The sequence below is a fragment of the Nannospalax galili genome, unplaced genomic scaffold, assembly GCF_000622305.1.
Source record: "Nannospalax galili isolate Female #2095 unplaced genomic scaffold, S.galili_v1.0 scaffold598, whole genome shotgun sequence".
Classification (NCBI taxonomy): Eukaryota; Metazoa; Chordata; class Mammalia; order Rodentia; family Spalacidae; genus Nannospalax; species Nannospalax galili.
Window position 1 is genome coordinate 1,559,776 of NW_008342423.1, and position 22,775 is coordinate 1,582,550.

General features: G+C 42.1%; 1 protein-coding gene across 3 annotated transcripts in view; it reads right to left on the reverse strand.

The window, feature by feature from the left end:
• The window catches only part of Rubcn (rubicon autophagy regulator), a 78,621-nt gene that overhangs the window by 24,777 nt on the left and 31,069 nt on the right, over positions 1 to 22,775 (reverse strand). Inside the window, exons 3-9 of one of the 3 annotated variants that reach the window (XM_008838553.2) lie at positions 13,027 to 13,110; positions 10,923 to 11,082; positions 10,042 to 10,148; positions 7,166 to 7,322; positions 5,580 to 6,110; positions 4,122 to 4,166; positions 1,105 to 1,220 (exon numbers count right to left, since the gene is read on the reverse strand). In XM_008838553.2, coding sequence (XP_008836775.1) covers positions 1,105 to 1,220; positions 4,122 to 4,166; positions 5,580 to 6,110; positions 7,166 to 7,322; positions 10,042 to 10,148; positions 10,923 to 11,082; positions 13,027 to 13,110 — 1,200 coding nt within the window. Of the gene's footprint in view, positions 1 to 1,104; positions 1,221 to 4,121; positions 4,167 to 5,570; positions 6,111 to 7,165; positions 7,323 to 10,041; positions 10,149 to 10,922; positions 11,083 to 13,026; positions 13,111 to 22,775 lie in introns of all 3 variants that reach the window. The other 2 variants (XM_008838554.2, XM_029566165.1) reach the window with 2 other exon arrangements.

Below are 22,775 nucleotides of genomic sequence, written 5' to 3' on the forward strand. Positions count from 1 at the left end.
ACTGTTTCTTCCTCTGTTCCACTTTCTACATAAAAATGAGAAGAGAATCTCAGCTGGTGAGCCCAAGAGCCTCTCAGTGCCAACCTTAGTTCCCCATGCAGCCCCATTTCTACTCCCACACAATGAAAGAAACTGGTGAACAAGTCATCAAACTACAGGCATGGTACACAGTGGGGGGAAAGGAGCTGCCTGAAGAGAGAAGGTGGTTCACAGCACAGCTACAGTAGACGTGAGAAGCACCCACCTCCTTAAAGAGGGTGTGCAGAAAGCAGGATCTCTGACACTGAAGAAGTGAGCATGTTCACACACCAAGGGGCCTTCTTCACAACCTTCAAGTTCGGCCATCTGGCAGCAAACATTTTACTATTATTGGCCACCGAGACAATACAACTGACAGAAATGCTGTGGCACCTAAACCAGGTTGGTGCAGACAGTCTGACTAGTTTAAGAAAAGCTCCGCTCAAATAGTGTACAGATGGAAAAACAGTACTTGCTCCCAAGAAGACAATAAACTTCCACATCTTATGGAGAATTTTAATGATGTGGCTCCTAAGAATGAAGTAAACTGAACGAGTCAACTTCCGAAGAAGGCAAAACTTGAAGAATCACTGACAGCTGCATCTTTTCTTATGACTGCTTTTAAATTTGTTTAAGCTGGGTGTGATGGTGCACACCTATCATCGCAGTACTCAGGAGACAGACACAGGAGGATAGCCTGGGCTGCACAGTGAGATCCTCCCTCAAAATCAACAACAAAGTGGTTTTGTTTATGGACTACATAAAAATCCAAAATGCTGTACATATCTGTGCCTTTGAATAAAATACAGAAGTTGATTCTGGAAAGAATATTTATGTTAAGGTTCCGGAGTCAAGGGAATAACGTGTGGTTAAAATTCAGTGTTTCTCTTCCCTGAGTAGCTTCAACCTCAATGAAGAGTGCATGTTCTGTGAAGAGTTCACCCCAGGTAGAGCTGAGCTCACCTCTGCTGCCTTTATACGTGTCACTGTGACATATCCAAACCTCACTACAACAAATGGTAACACAGACCCTGAGGACAGATCCCCCAGGACGTGAGCTCTGCAAGTGCCCGTCTGATGCCTCACCTTCTCCAGGTCCGCACAGCTGCCGAAGTCCTGCTCAGAGAGGTAACTGATGAGGGACTGTCCTTCCGATGGTCTTCGAAACATGCCTTCTCCTGAGCACAGGTACTGACCACCCTCTGTGGAAAATGGAGTGTGGATATAAAACTTCTCACCTGAAGTGCAAGACTGTAACATCCATGCTTCTTCAACAACTCTGAAGATTTTGCCAGTAATGATGCTCTCAAGTAATTAGGAATTGGAAGTTGAAAACATGTCTACCTTCTAATGAGATTATCTTGATTCTTAAGCGCCCCCGAGCACTAGGCCTCTTGGATGGAGAATGCTAGAATAAATCGAGAGATCCTAGAAACAATCCTTTTTTAAAAAAAATATCGAAATGTATAGAAATATACTGTCCCTCTTATGCCACTAAAAAGGGAAAAAAAATCCAAAACCCAAAGCCAAGAGTAAGAAAAGGACACACATGGCTTCCTCCCATGCATGATTTCCATGTGGAACTTGTCTTCTGGTAATTACACAAAGACCCGTTGCCAAAATTCTCACTCATTCAGAGAACTGGCATGCCTGATCACCAGACACACATGGCAACACCCATAGCAGGAGAGATGGCGGGAGCCCTCAGTCAGCGAAGACCAAGAGAACTGTGCAGAAGTGTTGAAAACGACAAAGGGCTGGGGAGACTGCACAGTACGTGCCCACAAAGCCGAAATGCACGCCACAGCTCAGAGCATAGCAGGCATAAAGAGAGAGCAAAACAAATTTCAGCCCAGCCTTCCCAGTGCTCACTTAGCCGTACTCCAAGCACAGAGAGCTGGAGATGCTGCTTTCACTGCTTTAGTCAAAGTAGATAAAGGGGCCTCTCAAGTTCAAATTGTCATTGTAGGATTCTGGTGTCAGTGACCACACCAGAAAGCAAACACACACACAGAGTGCACATACATTCCCAAATCTAGAGTTTCAACATTTAACTCCTCTCATTTTCAAAGTCCTCCCAAACAGGAAAAAGGCAACCCACCAGTCATGAACAGCCCAAGAATATAGAACACATGGGGGAAATGCTATGGAAAGTCAGTCCATCTAGGAGGAAAAAAGAATGCATCATTCATAATGGGGCAATTCAAAGCTAAATAACAAATCAAAATGGACTTAGTTCCTCTTTCTTCCATCTCAGCAAATGTTACAAGATTATTAGCTAACTGCTAACTTCTTGAAAAACTAATTTAAAAAGTTTTTAGGTGACAAAACAAAAATAAGTACACTGACATTTTTCTAATACCTTGATACTTTGTTTTAAAACAGTATCAGAAGATTTATATTCACTAAATAATGAAAATAAAACCTAGAAAAGTGCTTAAAAGCAGGATGAAGACAATGCTGGAGAAGCTAAGGATGATGGCTTCAAAAGCAAAGGGCTTGTCACCAGAGAAGGGAGGGAGAGGCTTGAAGCAAAGGCTGGCCCCAAGCATGGTGGTACATGCCTGTAATCTCAGCACTTGTAAGACTGAGGCAAGAGGATCACAGTGAGTTTGAGGCCAGCCTTGGTTACATACCTTAGGCAACATAGCAAAATATTTGTCTTTTTTTTTAAAAAAAAAAAGGCTGGCAAAGCAGCAGCTACAGGGCTCATTAGAACCAAGAAAGATATTCTTCCAAAGTAAATACAGTTTTCAGTGCCACAGCAAGAAAAGCAGCAGATGCCTTAGAAACAAGCAGTGTGCACTGGGGGGATAAGCCATGGAGCCATAGTCAACCCATTTCCATAGTCAACCCAGCTTCTCAGCTGCTCCTCCCACAGCAACAGCAAAATGCTACCATAAGGGAGTGATAGTTTTGGGTTTTTCTTGGGCATTAAAGACTTCTGTTGTTCCTGGTAGTAGGCGCTGATCCTCACTACTGAACTAAGGAAAAACTAGCCATCACCATGATGCCTTGATAAGAAACAATGGAAGAGGATTTTGAGATCAACAGCCTTACTCTGCACACAACATAAACTCCAATATCATCACCTTCTTCAGATATGTGGCCATTGAGCCTTTGTTCCTGAGTTCACTACTTCCTTTGGGTGCCCATTTAGATGATTCTCAGTATTTCCTTTCACTCACTCAAAAATGTGCTTTCTGCCGGGCATGGTGGTGCATGCCTTTAACCTCAGCACTCAGGAGCCAGAGGATCTCTGTGAGTTCAAGGCCAGCCTGGTCTACATAGTGAGTTCCAGGACAGCTGGGGCTACAGGGAGACCCTGTCTCAAAAAGACCCAAAAGAAAAAAAAAATCTGCTTTCTTACAATTTCTCATCTTCTTAAACTCTGCAGACTTCCTTCCTCTTCAACTTTCTTTTTTCAAAGATAACATATCTAGTAACTTCTCCATTACTAGATCATGATTTTTCCAGTTCTCCCTCACTGCTCTCTTACTAATATATACCCACACTATTAATAACCCATGATTACAGTACCCAGAATGGGACACAAATTTCAGTTTGGAAACTACCATAAAAAAAAAACAAAACTGAGTTACTAGAAAAATGTTCAATGACTAGGACAGAGTGTGGGGATGCACAGGGGAATGAAGACAGGTAAAAGAAAAAGGACTCTTGGACAGGCAAAAACCATGCAAGAATATCCAAGACCACATAAAAGGAATAAAACACATTCTGGTGTTAAGTCAAGGAAAACAATCTACAGTAAACATCAGTTATAAGAAACATTCTATCACTAGATCCATAATGGGGCCCTAGACAAATAACAGGGTTCAGTTTCACGTTTGGGCAAAACAGAATTGCTAAGTCTTGACTCTGCTTCCCAGAAGCTGCTAGGAGACTGAATGGGACATTTGAAGTTGTAGGCACAACATGTGTAACATGAAATACTAGTGCCATTATACAGATAGGTAGATCCCAGCATCACAACAGGATCAGACTAGTCAGACTTGATTTGACACCAGACTGGAAAATGAGGTTTTTGAACTAAGGTGGTCACAGAGGAACAGAAGAAGAAGAGAGGGGACTGGCTCCCAAACCTGCAATGGGCTCTTCAACTATAATCGTGATATTCCTGGGGCCTCCTGCAGGTAAACAGACAGGTACAGAGGAGAGTCCAGACAGAACAAACAAGATTAGAGAGAGAAAAAACAAACCCACTGTCTTTACCTGGTAGAAGTGGTAACAACATGAACTCCCAAGAGGGAACCCTAGGGCAGAAGGAGGGCTGACTCGTTCAAGAAGCTACAAGACCCATACTCAGACCCTTCTATAGAGGTTTTCTCTGGCTCCCTTTTCCCTTGCAGGTTACCACGGTTTCTGGAATCTGCATGGATTCAAGAATGGGGCCAGGGAGGCTGGGAATGTAGCTCAGTAGAACTCTTGCCCAGCATGAATAAGGTTGTGTGTTCAGTCCATAGTATATTAAAGAAAAAAAAGTGGAGGGAGAGAGGGAAGTTTTACAAGCTCAAAGGCCAGTGACCTTGAAGACAGATGCCAGGCCTGTAGCGGATGTGACTTGAGGACCAGCACTAACCCTAGCACTTTTTACATGTAAGAAAGCTCATGGAGATAGGCTTGGATTTGGAGACTTTTCTCTGAAAGATTCCAATAAGTCATATCAAATTCCTGAAGGAAAATATATTAAGGTTTGTCATTCAGAGGGTTTCAGTTGAGACCCTGAATTTGCATCTTTCTAAAAATGACAGAGAAGACAAATAGCTCCAGTTGCCAAAGGAAATCCTTTATTTTGTCTAGGTAGATATTTTATTTTATATCTGGGGCTTTTTCTTGAATCATAATAGTTTTGAACACAAAAGTTCTACTTGCTGTAATAGAGACTACAAATGATACCCTACCAAAGCCTGCCAGATACCAACCACCCAGGAAAGATGACGGCAACATGATGGCGAAAGCAGAGACTGACCTTCCCCACACCAAGGTTTGTTCCTTACTATCAGCTAGCGTTGCATGAAGGAGGCTGCAGAGTGCAGAGCCTTCTTACCTGACTGCCTCTCAGTCTAAGTTAATGATGCAGCAGTCAGCCCACCCACTTGGCTACAAAGCCACATCACCCCATCAATACTCACTATATCCCTAGTCATAATGAGGAAACTCTAACAGTACTCTACTTCAATATTACATCTTACACTTCTAAGGAATCACAGGAAGAATTTAAAGAGATTGTTTGTAAACCTCTTTAATATTTTCCCTCTGTCTGAGAGATACATTTAAAACATACACTGTGATGAGTCACTGTCCTCTGATGATATGGAACTAGTGAAAGAATCAAGGAAAGCATTTAGCACTTAGCATCATGTAAAGAAACACAAAGCACTGGCGTCCTCAGTATGGGTACTGCATTACAAACTTGTTTCATTATAGAGCAGAATGTCATGGCATCAGAAACATTTCTTCTCTTTCTGCCATCTTTAAAGCCCTAGGAACAGGCCCTCCCCACCACCCTCAGTTCTGGCCCTCTTGCTAACCATCGCTACCTGCAGCTCCTCTGGATGCAACGTTGGTATCTGAATGGGAGCGAATATGGCTCTTCTTTGCCCCACTGGTGACAGTGACAGTCTGTCCTTCTGAGAAGCTGGACCTGCGAAGGACACTGGCTGGCTGACTCTGCCTACCTGCCTCTTGGTCCCCTAGAGAAGAAGCAGCAGAATCTGGCTTTTGAGAGCTGCTGGAGGAGAACAAATTGGAGCTGCTGCTCTCAGCATTGCTACTATGGCTCTGACAGCTGGTAGTCCGGCTATGGGGGTCTGGGTTGCCAATGGCCAAGTACTCAGGCCCCTCGGTGGCATCACTTGGGGAGTCATTTTGGCTGCTGATCCAAGATGCCTCCATGGGGCTAGTCAGAGTGCCGGAACTCATCTCATTTGGGGTCAATGGGAAATCCTGGGCTAGTACAGAGTCTGAAAGCTGTGGCATTTGGATGGTTTGATCCTCTGCTGGTGAGAATTGTCCATCTTGTTGAGGTTTCCAGGGAGGGCCAGAGAGTGAAAAGGAAGTAGATCTTCTCTCTAGGATATAAAAAAGAAAGGCTAAGGGGAGAGAAAGGGAGTTGGAATTCTGAGGTGGATATATCGGTCCACAGTTAAGGGTGTTACTTCAGAAAAGATAAGCCAATAATATTCAGGGGCTGGAGAGATGGTTCAGAAGTTAACAGCACTTGCTGCTCTTGTAGAGGACCTGAGCTTGGTTCCCAGCACTCAGGTCAGGCAGCTCACAACTGGCTGCAACTCCAGCTCCATGGGATCCAATGCCCTTTTACAGCCTCTGTGGGTACCTGTACACAAGAGCGCACACGTGCACGTGCACACACACACACACACACACACACACACACAAATTAAAATAAAATAAATCCTTTAAAAATGATTTAGAAGCAGCTAAGGCAAGGGCATGGGTGCTTGAGACAGTGGCTTTACTGCTTCTTACATTGAATTCCTCATCTGTAAAATGAGCAATAATAATTGAGAATGCTGACCTCTCAGACTGTTTTAAGAATCAAATTATATTATATATATAAACTGATTATTATATCAGAGCCCAGCATGTTATAGGTACTTCAAAAACATTAGCTATTAGCTATTAAATACCTTATTTGCAAGGTGAATTAGTTCAAAAGAATCTTAAAAAAATCTCTTTCCTCTTTTACTTTAATGATGCTATTAAATTATTTTAGGCTAGCTGTTATATAACTTTGTTTTGTTTTCTTAAGACAGTGTCTCAAGGCCTGGCTGGCCTTGGACTTGCAACAATGGTCCTACTTACATTTTTTGAGTGCTAGGATTACAGATGTGCACTATCACCATTCAGCTGCTACACAACTTTTTTATGATGTCCATTACTAAGACATGAAGCTAGACTATCTGTACCAACCCGATGCCCAATTCCCAGTCTGTGAGTCCTCATAAAGTTTCTCTACTTTTCAGACCTGAAGATACATGTAATGACCACCCATTCTGCCCTTACAGCTAACCAGGCTTCAATTCTCAGCCTGCAAGCACACAAAGGCCCTCTACCTTCCAGGACAAAAGATACATGGAATGATGACCCATTTCTGCCCCCATACCTGAGATGTGGATAGGCACAGCTTGGTGGAGACTGGAGGAGGACCCAAAGTAGGAATGCTGAGCATAGCTAGTTGGAGGGGCATATGTGGAACCAGGCAGAGCTGTCAGGCTCTGGCTCTTTGTAACCAGCAGTGGGCTCTCGTGCTTTCTGGCAAACTAAAACAAAAGAAAACATGTGTCAGAGTGAAGTGTAGAGGCTCTCAGAGCAGGGGCCTCATTACTGCAGAAATGCTGCTAGAAGCTAGCCTGTGGCAGTATACCTACAAGTAGAGCCAGTAGCTGTAGTGCAAAGACCCTCTACCATACTATGCAACTTTGAAATTGTGAAGTCCTGTTGTATACCACAGCTTCTGCTCTGCACTCCTTCCAGTGGTAAAGCATGGGTATTCCCTCTTGTAGGCAGCACTACAAAGTACTTAAGACCATGAATGAGGGGCTGGGGAGACAGCTCAGTGGGTAAAGAGCACTTGCTGTGAAAGCATAAGAACTGAGGCTCAAATCCCTAGCACCAATGTAAAGGCAAGGTGGGCATGGAGCCTGTCTGCAATCTCCATGCATGAGAGGCAGATACAGGGGATCCCAGGAGCAAGCTGGCTAACTACACTATGCTTTATCGATGAACTCCAGATTCAGCTAGACCCTGCCTCAATATGTGGACAGCAATCAAGGAAGACACCTAGCATACCTTGGACCTCTACACATAGGCATGCACATGTGTGCTTACATACATATAAACATACACATACACATGCACACATACCACACACACATGCAGAGCAAAAAAAAAACAAAAAACAAAAAAAAACCAAAACAACAAAAAAAAGATTATGCATGTGTGCTCAGAGCAAGGGCCTAATTCCTAAGCTGTCACTTATAAGCATTTGATCTAAGCTTTGGACAAGTGACTTTACTCTGTGTTTCTGTGATTGTTTTTTTCCTTAAAAGACATGGCCTTGCTATGTAGCCCTGGATAGCTTAGTACTCATGGTGTATCCAGGCTGGCCTCAAGCTTGTGACTCTCCTTCTGCCTCCTACACTCCCGAGTGCTAGGATTATAGGCATTAGCTACCATGCCTGGCCCTTAGGGACCTTCCTTTGCTTTTGGTGTGTGGTACATGTGAGTGTGTGTGTACACGTGCGTTCACCTGTGCATGAGCATGTGGAGGCCAGATGTGAACACTGGGCATCTCCATCTTCTTTTTGAGACAGAGTCTCTTACTGACCTGAAGCTCATCCTTTCAGCTAGACTGGCTGGTGAGCGAGCTCCAGAGGTCTTCCTGCCTTGGGCTCCCCTCCCCCTACTTCTGGGGCTGCAGATGTGTACCTCCACACCTGGCTTTTACATGGTTTCTAGGGATCGGAATTAACATCCTCATGCTTGTTCAACAAATACTTTACCCACTGAGCCGTATCTCCAGGCCCCTACTGACTTTCTTCATAAAGAGATTAAGCCTGTCTCCCTGATTTGTGAAGATTAAATGAGATGATGTGTGCTTTACAGCAGAACAGCATACCTGGCTCATAGAAAAGTATTCAATGGATGGTAACCCACCATCCAAATTACAAGTCAGGAGAGGCAGGGGACCCTCTGTCCTAGACGGATTTGGGGCTGAAATGCCGGTTATGAGGGAAGCTGAATACAAGCAACAAAATTCTTTTGCACTACGCAGTTTTCCTTATACCAAAGAAGGAAAAAACAGTTTTCTTCCTTTCTCCCTTTCCCTCTCTTCTCCTTTCCTTTCCTCCTCCTCTCCCTCCTCCTCCTGTCTCCTGTCCTGTCCCCCTCCCTTTCCCTCCCTCCCCTCCCCTCCTCTCCTTTCTTCTTTTGATAAGGATAGGATCTGTGGTGGTTTGAATGGGTCATGTCCCCCATCGGCTCATGTATTTGAACACTTGATTCTTGGTTGGTGGCACTGTCTGGGAAGGTTATGGGACCTTCAGGAGGTGAAGCCTTGCTGCAGGAAGGACCTCACTGGAGGTGAGCTTTGAGGGTTTATACCTGGCTCCACTTCCTGTTCTCTTTCTCTCTGCTTCCTGTGTGTGGATGAAAATGTGGTCAGTCAGCTTCCTATTCCTGCTGGCAGGCTTTCCCTGCCTATTGCCATATTATTATACCTTCCCTACCACCACTGACTCTATCCCTTGAAACCAGGAGCCAGAACAAACTCTTTCTTCCCTAAGCTGCTTTTTTTGTCATGGTATTTTATCACAGGAAAGTAACTCATACATGAGCTCATAGCCCAGGCTAGCTTGGAGCTCATTATAAGCCCAGGCTAGCCTCAAACTCATTATCCTCCGGTGTTGTCTTAGTTTGTTCTCTTCATTGCTGTAACGAAATACTCTGACCAATACCAACTTGGGTTTATTCAGCTTACAACTCCCAGGTCACAGCTCATCAGGGAGCCCAAGGTGGGAACTCAGGGCAGGAACCTGGAAGCAGGAGCTGGAGCACAGGCCGTGGAGGAACACTGCTTACTGGCTTGCTCCCCTGGCCCCTGCTCAGCCTGCTTTCTTATGCAACACAGGCCCACCTAACCAGGGGTGGGACCACCCACAGTGGGCTGGGCTCTCCTGTATCACTCATCAAGATGCCCCTCAGACATGACCACAAGCCAGTCCAGTAGAGGCAATTCCCCAACTGAGGCACCCTCAACCCAGGTGTGTCAAGTTGACACTAAAGCTATCCAGCACATGTGTCAATCTCCCAAGTGCTAGACTTGGACCATGTACCATACACCTAGCTCTTTCCAAGTTTTTTTTTTTTTTTTAAATAAAAGCCTTTCAGCTCACAACTGCCTCAGTGAAGAAGTCATTTGCTACTGAGGGTTTTGTCATGGTGAGATACAGAGGCCCAGCACAGACATGGATAATTTACCATAGATGCATCAATCTGAGCCAGGAGGCGGGGATTGTTCTGTTCCACTGCTTCCAGGCACTGGAGCATGGCTGTGACATGGGCATCACTTAGCAGAAATGCAGTTTCTAGGGAGAAAAAGGTACCACAGTGATGAAGCCCAGTGGGGAAAGCATCAGCCTCTCCATGAGGCCCTGGGGGGAAAGAAACTCGGAGAAAGGTAGAATCAAAAGGAAGAGGGTTGAATGGTGGCCTGGTGGGGAGAAAGGTTCAGAGACAAGTAAAGTGCAGAAGCAGCTACACTGTGCAGTAAAACAAAGAGGGCAAGATAAGAAGCTTCCAAGTCAGAAAGGCTTGGAATTGAACCCTGGCTCCAGGTACCTAGCCTCTGTGAGCTCTGCTTTTCTGGTTAGAAAGCAGGAATACTCCCAGCACTGGGGACGCAGAGGCGGGTATATCTCTGTGATTTCAAGGTCAGTCTGGTCTACATAGCAATTTCCAGGCCAGCTGGGGCTACAGGGAGACCCTGTCTCAAGAAGACAAGACAAGAAGAGAAAGAAAAGAGAAAAAAGAAAAGAAAACAGGGGTACTACCACACCACTCACAACTCTTGGACTCTTGGAGCAGTTGTGAAGAGTACAGGGAACAGTGACTGAACACAAAGAACTCAGTAAATGGTGCTTCTTACTGGTTTTCATGGCTCAGCACATGGGAAAAACCTTAGCATAAGATGTGGTTGTGATTTTCGAGGGAGGTGAGAGGGAAGACTGGATATGTTTCTGAGTGGAATCTACAGCATCAAGTGAAAATTAGGAGGCCTTGGTTAGAGGAAGTCTGTTAAGGAATAGCGAGATGGAAGGGAATAAGGAACTACATGCAAAGCCCTGAGTGGCCCTACTTACCCGAGTAGAATTTTCGGATATACTGTCTGTCCCTGAGCAGAGGTCGGAGCTGGGCTGAAAGACAGTGGCACTGCAGGCTGTGCTGCAGCCAGCGCTCTGCAACAGCATGCTCACTCACACCATCGGCATTGCTCTGGCCATTCTCATGCAAGCTGATGAACTAGGAGGCAAAGAGGCATGAGTCAAAACACATCCTGTAGACAAGACCAAGGCCTAATGATGTGAGAACTAGACACAGACGGGTATGGAAAGCACTTCTTCCAGCGAGTGAAGGGATTAAGAGCTTCCCTACTCTAGTGGCCCCCACTGAGGGGCTGAGCAGTCAAGCTCTGACATGCAACCCCATGAAGCAAGGCCTCTACCTATGGCTCCTTGTGTTCTGGCTCCAAAGTGGCTCCTGGTCTGGAATGTTCACAGGAAGGCGTCAAAGCAATCTGATCTCTTGGCTTCTTTCATAGAGTTCTCTATTTCAGGAAGCCCCCAGAAAGAAATGTGGTAAAAATTTTGGGGGGAGGGGTAGATCTAGGGGGGAAAATGCCACAAAAGAGAAGCCATCTGAGCATGTCTTTTTTGTTCTAGCCATAGCAGCCTCTAGAACGCTTTCCTCCTCACATGTTTCTAAGAGCAAGGTCTCACAGCCAGGATCAGTACAACAAAATGTATGTGTAGCAATCCCAGGCAGCTGCTAAGAGAAAACAACTATAGCACCCATTTTGGAAAAGGAAGGTGGTCAGCCAAGTGTGGTAGTGTACACCTGTAACCCAAGGACAGGGGGCTAAGGAAGGAAAATCACATGTTTAAGGCCAGTGTGGGCTAACCAATGAAACTCTGTCTTAGAAGACAGGACAGGACAGATGGACAGACAGAATGAAGGAAGGAAAAAGTGAGGTGAGGTAGAACAAAGAAAATTAGAGGAGCTGGAGAGATGGCTCAGTGGTTAAGAGCACTGGGTGCTTCCAGAGGACCTGGGTTTGGTTACCAGCACCCATATGGCAGCTAAGAACCATACATAACTTCACTTCCAGGGGATCAGATATCCTCTTCTGACCTCCATGGGAATTGCACACATGGGTGCATTTACATATATGCAGGAAAAACGCTCATACACATAAAATTAAAAAACAAAGTTTTAAAAAGAAAATAGCAGAATAATATTTGTCACGAGAAAGGCCAGTATGGTACCCTGTTGTCTGTTCTCTGATCAGTTAGAAACTAGTACTGTTCGTGACCTCATCTCAGCAAGAAATTCATCAGGAGAAACACGTGAAACAAGCCTGGCTATATATAGACAAAAGATGCAGAGGGGTGAAAGGTGGCTATTTTGAGTTCATATCATTAATCTAATTTTAGATACATTTAAAATTTTCCATAATATAAAGTTAAATGAATATATAAAATTGGCAGTCACTATTCTAGAAGCATTATTATAGAACCATTTTTGTAACTTTGGTCAAGTCACCTAACTTCCCTGAGCTGTTTCCCTGACTGGAAATCAGGGGTACTATGCTGAGCTAAAGACACCAGCATATAGAGCAGCCAAAGCTGTTAGAGACACATTCCGCTCCATTTCATTCTGGACTTCAGAAACCTCTCTTTCCTTTCTAACTGAAGTACCTTTTTGCTGTTGTTGTATTGATACAAGGTCTGTAGACCCAGCTGGCCTGGAACTCGCTATGTAGACCAGGCTAGCCCTGATCTCACAGAGACTTGCCTGCCTCCAACTCCCCAGTGCTGGGATTAAAGGTGTGTGCCACCATGCCCAGCACTAAGTACCTACTTAAACAGTTCTCAGTATAGCAACTGAACTTCCCCTTCTACTTAACGGCAATTCTTCCCATTTGTCACAGATTTTAAAATTTCATTCTAGTCCCATATACACAGATATCATGAGGAGAGAAGATGACAAGGAAAGACAGATTTGTAAGGTTGTTTGGTTTTCCCCACAGGAAAGAGCCCTCCCCTCTAATCAGTGCTCCAGAGAAAATTTCCTTCCCTCAATTACAAGTAAACTGAACACTTCCATCTAGGGAAGACTAGGAAGGAAGACTCTTTTGAGAGTTGATACGACTCTCACCCAGCACACCAGCTCTTCTTTCACTCTTACCTTCTCAACATGAAGGGCTGAGTGGGGACTGAGCCACCGGATGTCTTTCACAAACTTCCAGTAATCAGCCTGGCGGCAACACACCTAACAGAAAAACACGGAAGTAAGAAAGTCACTACTCTCCTGGACAAAATTTGGTTTGACAGTTGACAGTGAAAAGTGTGGGGGGGGGCAGGCATGGTGGCATGGCAGCATGGTGGTACATACATCTAGAATGTCAGTGCTCAGGAGGTAGAGGCAGAGGATCTCCAGTTCACTGCTAGCCTGAGCTGCACAGTGAAACTCTATCTTCAAAGCAAAACAAAAGAGAAAGGTAGGGAAGAAAGGGAGAGAATATGCCTCAATAAAGGTTGTAGGAGCAACCGAAAGAATACATACATATCTATTCTTTAAAAAGCAATCAGTTATAAAAAATAATTAATTGTTGAGCTGCAGAGATGGCCGGTGGTTAAGAGTATTTAAGTAGTTCATCCAGAAGACCTGCATGCAATTCCCAATACACACATCTGGTGGCTCACAACCACCTGTAACTCCAAATCCTGGGAATCTGATGCCCTCTTCTGGCCTCCACAGGTATCTGCACTCATATAAACAAAACAAACCCACACTTAGACACACATATACACCTACTTTTTAAAAATCTTGAAAAAGGGGCTGGAGAAATAGTTCAGTGGTTAAGAGCACTGGCTGCTCTTGCAGAGGAACTGTGTTCAATCCCCAGCACCCACAATGTGGCTAACAACTGCCTGTAACTCCAGTGCCGGGGGATGCAACACCCTCTTCTGACATCCACCAGTACTGCATGACATGGGTACACTTACCTACATGCAGGCAATACACTCATACACATAAAGTAAAAATAAAAGGATTTTTTTGCTTTATTTTTATGTGTATGCATGTATTGCCTGCATGTATGCAAGAGCACCCATTGTACAATACCTGAAGAGGACAGAACAAGGTGTCTGAGCCCCTGGAACTGGAGTCACAGGTGGTTGTTAGCTGCCATGTGGGTGAGGTGATTTGAACCCGAGTCTTCTTCAAGAATAGCCAGTGCTCTTAACCCCTAAGCCATCTCTCCATCCCCAATAAAGAATTCTTAAAAATTGAAAAAACAGTAATCATTTAAATCATTTAAATTGTTTTAGTGTTGTATTTGCACACACATGTACCCATATGCATGAAAGTCAGAGGACAACCTTGTATATAGTTCCTAAGGAGCACTGTCCACCTTATTTTTGAGCTGGAACTTAGTAGGCAAGACTGACTGGCCAGAAAACAACAGGGATCTGCCTGTCTCTTCATGACCAGTGCTGGGATTACAAGTAAGTGCCACTATATTGGTTCTGGGGAATGAACTCAGGTCCTTGTGTTTATGTGGGAAACACTTTACTGATTGAGCTATCTCCTGAATCCTAAATTGTCCTGAATAGGTCTTACATGCATAGGATATCTATGGTATACAGTGGAAATCATCTGTCTTCTACTCCTTCTCTCTTCGCCATTCAGTTTCCTACAAGGTTATTCCTGAAATTAGTGGAATGATTTGCTGAAAACCAGAGGTGAATGTCTTTAGTGCCTGTTGCAAGCAAAATGAAAAAAGGAAACACTTGATTTTGTCACACTACCTAGGCCAATAAAGGACTGTAGTTAGAGTCAAAGAAATGTCCAGTCTTTTTAGAACGGTCTTGTACTGGAAGAGCCCAAACACAATGACATTTTTTTTTAATCATGAAACCTAATTATTTCAAGGCTCCTTTCTGAAATTACTTGGCAGGATTTTAAATTTAGATCAATATCAAACTGGCACAAGTATCAAGAGATAAATCAACTAATAGAACAAAATAAAGAATGAGACCTTAAAATGTATCAGAACTTAATGTACAATTCAAAAATACCTCAAAAGTCAATGGTAGAGGCTGAGGCTATAGCTTAGAGGTAGAATGCTTGCTAGTGTGAGCAAGGCCCTAGGTTTCAACCTCAGCTCAGAGGAGCGGGGTAGGCACATAGTGTTAAATCAGTGGTAGGGACCATTATGAACAATTATACAGCAACAAATTGAAAACTTTAAAACAATAGCTAAATTTCTGGACGTACATAACCTACCAAAGTTGAACTACAAAGACATGAAAACCTGAACAGAACAGTGAGTCAGTAATAAAAAGTCTCCCAACAAAGAAAAGCTCACAACCAGATTGATAAATACCAAAACTTTAAAGACTTAAGAGCAGTTATTCTCAAACTATTCCAAAAAAATTAGAAAAGAGGGGACATTTCTAAACTCATTCTATGAGGCCAGTATAGTCCTGTCATATCAAAACAAGACAATGACTCAACAACACAATGGCTCAGTAGTTAAGAGCACTGCTCTTCCAGAGGACCTGGGTTCAGTTCCCAGTACCCATATGGTGTTCACAACCCCCTGCATGCACATGGTACACATAATATACTCAGGCACACACACAGATACAAAAAATAAAAACTAAATAAATCTTTAAAAAAAACACAAAACTGCTGATCAATATCCCTGATGAACATGAATACAAACCTTACCAACAAAATACCAGCAACTGAATTTACAAGCACATTAAATATCTTATATACTGGCAGGTGGAGATGGTTCAGTAGATAAAGCTGTCTGCCACCAAATGTGATTGAGGACTTGAGTTTGATTCCCAGAACCTACATGGTTGAAGTCTCCATATGCACATGCATTCAAATACATAATAAATAAGTAAATAAGTAAATAAATAAATAAATGTAAAAATATTTCAAAAGCTTACATGCTATGATCAAGTGGAATTTTTATCAGAGACACACAGGTGTTTCAGCATATAAAGAACAATAACAGAATATATCTCATCAGAATGAAGGGCAAAAACAATATGATCATCTAGGCAGGAGCAAAGGAACAAATCTTTAATTTCTCTGCAGAACTTGGGAAATAGCTCACTGACAGAGCAGTTGCCTAGCATATACAAAATACTGGGTTGCCTAGCATATACAAAGCCCAGCACTGTTTCTACAATAAACAAAAACAGAAACAACAACAACAACAAAAACCCTCTCTCTTTAAAAAAAAAAAAAGCCAACATCATTATGTGATGGAACATGTAAACAAAATGAAAGTATACCAGGTTACTGATTAAATGAACTGGGGTATATGCATGCATATAATATTATATAGACTCAAAATGATGCTGTTTATTTATTGAGTATAAGGTTTCCCAATCCTCCTTAACCTGAGAAAGAAGCATTCAAGAAGCACTCAAATTGTGCCGTTTCATCCCCACCAATAAAGTTGCAGCTTACCAAATTTATTTCTGTCAGTTATATTTTCACATTTAAAATATTGACTATGCACATTTATGAACTATCTGGTATATTATCAACAGTAAGTAGTGTGCTCTGAAAATCCTCTTCACTAACATAAGTCCTTATGGAAGACAGTATCAAATTAGGCAGAGGCAAGACAATTTTCAAGTCAGGAAAAAAAAATCTTAAAATGTAAATTTTCCAATTATATTCATATTCTTTAAATACTGGTCCAATATAAAGAAACTGAAGCCATAGGCTGGATGGATGGATGGCTCACCAATTAAAAGCACTGGCTACTCTGGCAAAGTTAGGTTACCCAGGTTAGGTTCCCAGCACCCGCAAGATGGCTTACAACTATCTGTAACACTAGTTCTGAGAGAGTCAATGCCCTCTTCTGGCCTATGCAGGCATTTCATGACATGGGTGCACTTACATGCAGGCAAAACACTCATACACATAAAAGTAAGTAAAAAGTTAAAAAAAGAAGCTGAAGGCAGAAATGCTGTACAATGTATTGAGGTGTGGTTTATATAAGAAAGATGATATAGAACTCCATTAGTGGATCCACATCACAAAAAAGATTTTGGTTACTATCCAAAGACTGTTGAATAGATGCAAATGTATAATTTAAATTGACACAAAGTGTTTGAGGAAAAACAGAGTTGATAAAATGTTTGAATCAAAACAAAAATTGATTTTCCTCAGTTAGCCAATCTGTAAAACCCAGATTGTGTTGTGAAAAGGTGTTATATGTCCTTATAAAAAAAGACTATAATGAAAACTATAATGAATACTAAAACCACATTTAAGCCCTAGGTTTGATCCCCAGGACTGCAAAATTATGTGGGGAACAGGGTAGATGAAGAATAACTCATCATAATAGAAATGCAAAAAAATACAGATGTGTAGGAAATTAAATAGATTCTAGATAAATTACAATAGAATTGTCTAAATATACAAATAAGTTATAAAAGTAACAAGTCACAAATAAACATTTTTTAAAATGTGTTTTACATTTGTATTTATTTGTTTTATATATATGTGGGTGACAGGACACATGGGAGTCACAGGGCTCATATGGAGGTCAGAGGACAACTTGCAAAAGCAGTTCTCCCCGTCTACTATGTGGATCCCAAAGGCTGATCTACAACCCCTCAGGTTTCCAGGCTCAGCAGTAGGTACCTTTACCCATTAAGTGCACATGTACAGACACAGAAAGATACATACACAATAAATAAATGTAATAAAAAATTTAAGATTTTAAACTATACAAGATACTGCCAGATGTGGTGGTGCACACCTTTAATCCCAGCACTCAGAAAGCAGAGACAGGTGAATCTCTAAGAATGCAAGGCCAGCCTGATCTACATAGCAAGTTCCAGGCCAGCTGGGGGCTACAGCGAGACCCTGTCTCAAAAAGACCAAAAAAAAAAAAACAAAAACAAACAAAAAAAAAAAAACAGTCAACAGAAAACAAATACTAGGATACCATGCCCTGGTATTTCCACAGTTCCACTGTTCAAAAATGTGTTAGAGATATGACAATGTCAAGAATCATCTTCAGAACAGTTATGATCACTCCCTACATCAGAGAATGCCTCCTAATCTCCTAATCTCTTTGGTTTCCTTGACTCAAGGAGATCAACCTGCCTGTGGACTTGTGGTCAAACTGTTATTCATTTCAGGATGTATTGACATTCAGTGACATGGCTGTGGACTTGTAACAGGAGGAGAGGGAATTCCTAGAATGGGACCAGAAGACAACAAAAGAGACTTTTCGCTGTATGGCTTTATACTCCTAAAAGTTTTTAGCCACGTAATGATGTAAAGTATATTACTATTCCAAAAATATAGATTTTAAAGTAACCAAGATTATATGCACACTGTATAATCTTACTATTTTATTTTTTATTTTATGTGTATGAGTGTATTGCCTGAATGCAAGTGCACCCATGTTGTGTAGTGCCCAAGGAGGTCCGAAGAAGGTGTTGGACTCCCTTGGAACTGGAGTTACAGATGGCTGTTAGCTACCATGTGAGTACTGGGAATCAAGAGCAGCCAGTGCTCTTAACCACTGAGCCATCTCTCCAGCCCCCTTACTATTTTAAAAGGCATACAAATGCACAGAAAAACGTCTAAGAAAACCTAGCATGTTAAACAGTGAGTGGTGTTGAGAATATGGTGATATCTGTTCTCCTGAACGCTTCAGCATTGCAGCATTACTATGTCAACACTATAATTACCTAAACAAAAAGCCTGACTCTCACATTTAGTTTTTTATTATTTTTATTTTAAGTATATGAGTGTATTGCCTGCATGTATGTGAGTGCACCCGTGTTGTGCAATGCTGTGGAGGTCAGAAGAGGGCTTCGAAGTCCCCTGGAACTGGAGTTAAGGAGGGTTTGTAACCACCATGTGTGTGCTGGGAAGTGAACCCGGGTCTTCTGCAAAAGTAGTCAGTGCTCTCAACCGCTGAGCCATCTCTCCGGCCCCTTAAGTTTAGTTTTTAAGAGTAGGTCCAAACTCAGAGGACATTTGTTCCCCCAGATATCTTTTGGGACTGTCTGTCTCCTGGAAATGTGCCAACGGAATGCTCCATGGAACTCTGTCCTGGAACTGTGCCCTCGAGTCAGGTCCCACCCATGATTTTATTCAAAATGGTTTCTCCAGCTTCAATGGGGGAAGCACAAGCTTGGCTCCACCCTAATCTTAACAGACCACCTTGTCTTTTCATCCCTAGTTCTAGAATAGCTCATTCACCCACGATCATGCATCCTTCCCAATCTTCACTGTGTGCAGTGAAGATGGGTACACTGTCTTTCAGCGCTTTGATATGGTAATTCTCAAGCATACCCACATTCATTCATTCATTCATTCGTTTGTTCATTCATTCATTCATTCATTCACTTTTTGGGTGGAGTACCAAATTGAGGTTCCCAGAAAACAAGATCAGGTGCCCCGGTCACAAGACACAAGAGCACATGGTTTTGTTGGGGTTAATTAAAAGGCCTTAGTCTACATTATGTCCATTTTATAAAAGCCATCCCTAGAGTTTCCATTTCTTTGTTTTATAAACAAAGAAACATGCCCATTGGGGTGATCACATGTGATCTAGGCACAAGTGGTGGGCTAGTCACAGGCAGTGGGCTGGAGAATCGGCATAGGTCAACATGATGTCATTTTGGGTCTCTGGAGAAGGCATATGGAACATGACAGCTATTCATGCATAGATAAAATTCAGGAGAAAAAGTCTCTCTTGCCAAGGTGTTGTTTTCAGTCACACTATGATCCAAGGAGGCCTGTAGGAGACAGCACAGATGCAGAGCCTAGGCTCCAACTGATGAAAGAAACTGGATCCAGCCATTAACTGGCCCTTAACTTAGTGTATATAAAACCATCAGTTTTGCCAGGCATGGTGGCACATGCCTTTAGTCCCAGCACTTGGGAGGCAGAGGCAGGTGGATCTTTGTGAGTTCGAGGCCAGCTTAGTCTATATAGTGAGTTCCAGGACAGCTGGGGCTACAAGGAGACCTTGTCTCAAAAAGAAACACACACAAAAAAACAAACCATAAGTTTTGATAAAACTTATTTTTTAAGATGCTTTTTCAGCAGATGGTAGGGGAGAAAACTGAGAGGAACAATTTAAAAATTTAAAAGTATAAGCTGTTTTTAATAGATTTAAAGTATAATTTGATTTAAAGTATAATTTCTGAGTAGTTAATCCTTAATTTTCCCTTTCTTGTTTGTATATTACATTTTTAATAATAAATGAGTGTAATTACAGCTTGTACTTGGGGTAATATAGGGAATGTCATGAGAGACATGAATGTTCCAAAACTGAAAAAAAGAGATAAAGTTTTACATACATAAGCAGGACAACTGTTTGTTTTGATTTGTAAAAAGCATATCAAACAGTTCAAGCATATTTTTGTGTTTTAGCAGTAGAGAAATAAAATCTTAAAACACATTAGCATGTATATAAGCCAAAGGACTTTAAAAAGACCAAAGGAATTGACGTAAGTTACTTCATTTGTCAAAGTTCCTTAGGACAAATACCGGGGGTCTGACTTGTCTCCAGATGATGCCCACTGATTGGCTGTCAGGAGAGAATTGTATAATTTGTTGAGTTTGTACCTGTGATAATTGAAAAGACAACTAGACAGTTGGTATGATGATTTCCTTCTGTGGAGGCCAGGTAATTCAGTATGGGATCAAATGCTTTGAAATCAAAGCAGGATGAGCTGGAGATTGAAGGAAGGTTTTAAAATAGAGGTAAATATTGATAGCCATATAGTTCAAGTTAGTAAACTGAAAATTAGGGAGTCATCTGAAAGCAGAAGTGGCAGGTAAAGTTTTGCCTGCTGGGTGCTGTTTTTCCAGGGGTGACAGAGAATGCCATGTTCTAGATTATGTAATGGTTTCTATGCCTGATTGTCTCCATCTGAAAAGAGTTTTTGTCATCGCACTGGAAATGGAATGTATACTCATGGAAGAAAATACTTGTATAGAAAGTAATGAAATTCCACATGGAAGTGAAAGGAAACTTGTCCTAAAACAAAACAAAAACAAAAACAGAACAAAAAACAAGCCAAAAAAAACCCCTAGCAAATTATTTGTTATAGCTACATTTTATCCAGTAAATTGGATGGATTTGGATCAGCCCTACTGAATAGAAGTGTGCTGGATAGCTTTAGTGCCAACTTAACACACCTGGGTTGAGGGAGCCTCAATTGGAGAATTGCCTCCATTGGACTGGCCTATGGCCATGTCTGTGGGGCATTTTCTTGATTGCTGAGTGATGTGGGAGGGCCCAGCCCACTGTGGGTGGTGCCACCCCTGGGCAGGTGGGCCTGTGTTGGATAAGAAAGCAAGTTGAGCAGGGGCCAGGGGAGCAAGTCAGTATGCGGCATTCCTCCAAGGCCTGTGCTCCAGCTCCTGCCTCCAGGTTCCTGCCCTGAGTTCCTACCTTGGGCTCCCTGATGAACTGCGACCCGGGAGATGTAAGATAAACAAACCCTTTCCTCCCCAAGTTGGTAGTGGTCAGAGTGTTTTGTCACAGCAATGAAGAACAAACTAGGACAAGAAGTAATTCTTTATTGATCTGAATTGAAAATACTTTTTATTTGGGTGCATTGGGTACAAATAAGCATTTTAAATTATTTTGAAAAATATTTTATTTATTATTTTTATTTTATGTGTATGAGTGTATTGCCTGCATGTGAGCAAGGGCACCCGTGCTGTGCAATACCTGAGGAGGTGAGAAATGGGCATCAGAGTCCCCTGGAACTGGAGTTATGGATGGCTGTTAGCTGCCATGTGGATGCTGGGAATTGAACCCAGGTCCTCTGCAAGAACAGCCAGTGCTCTTAACTGCTGAGCCAGCTCTCCAGCCCAGAATTTTAAATTCTTAAAGCAGGAAATAATTATCTGGTCGTTGTTGCAAGAGATAAAGGAGTTACAAAAACAAATAGGTAAATTTAATCGCATATGAGGAAGGTTTTTTGTATTAAATTCAGCTTGTAGCTGTAATTACTGTAATAGGAGAGTTAGAGAGGTGTAACAATGTGGCCAGGTGAATTTAAATTAGTGTCACCTTTAACAGAACCAAAAATTTGAGAAAAAAACAAATTGGGAATTCCGAGGGAAGGTCGAAGTCAACCGGAACCCTAAAAGTTGTTGAGAAGAATTTAATGTTATCTTTTGGGGAACAAACACTTGTAATTTATGAGGCTTAATAAGATTAGTGACAAACAAATCCAAAATAGTAAATAAACATTTAGTCAAATTTTGTCTGGTGTTAGCTGTAAATAACATTTTTTTGCTGACCCTTGTAAAGCTTTTTTTAAAAAAATTAGATGTATAGGGGCTGGAGAGATGGCTCAGCAGTTAAGAGCACTGACTGCTCTTGCAGAGGACCAAGGTTTGATTCCCAGCACCTACAAACCATCCTTAATTCCAGTTCCAGGGGAATCCAAAGCCCTCTTCTGACCTCTGCGGCATTGAACGACATGGGTGGACTCACATACACGCAGGCAATACACTCATACACATAAAAATGAAAATAACAAATAAAAAATATTTAAAGAAAAGGAAAATATAGAAAAAAATTAGATGTATATCTTCAGTAAAGGATAATGAGCTATCCATATGATGAAATATTTATGTATCGGGACATTTTTCTAATAAGGTGTTGACAGAAGGTGCAGCTATCAATCATATCTTGAATGAATATTTTCCATATAAAATTAGGGGTATAAAAAGAAAACAATTAGATAAAATTAGATAAATGGCAAATCTTTAAAAAGTGAATCTTTTGGGGCTGGAGAGATGGCTCAGCAGTTAAGAACACTGATTGTTCTTGCAGAAGACCCTGGTTTGAATCCCAGCACCCACAAGGCAGCTAACAACTGTCCATAACTCCAGTTCCAGGGGAT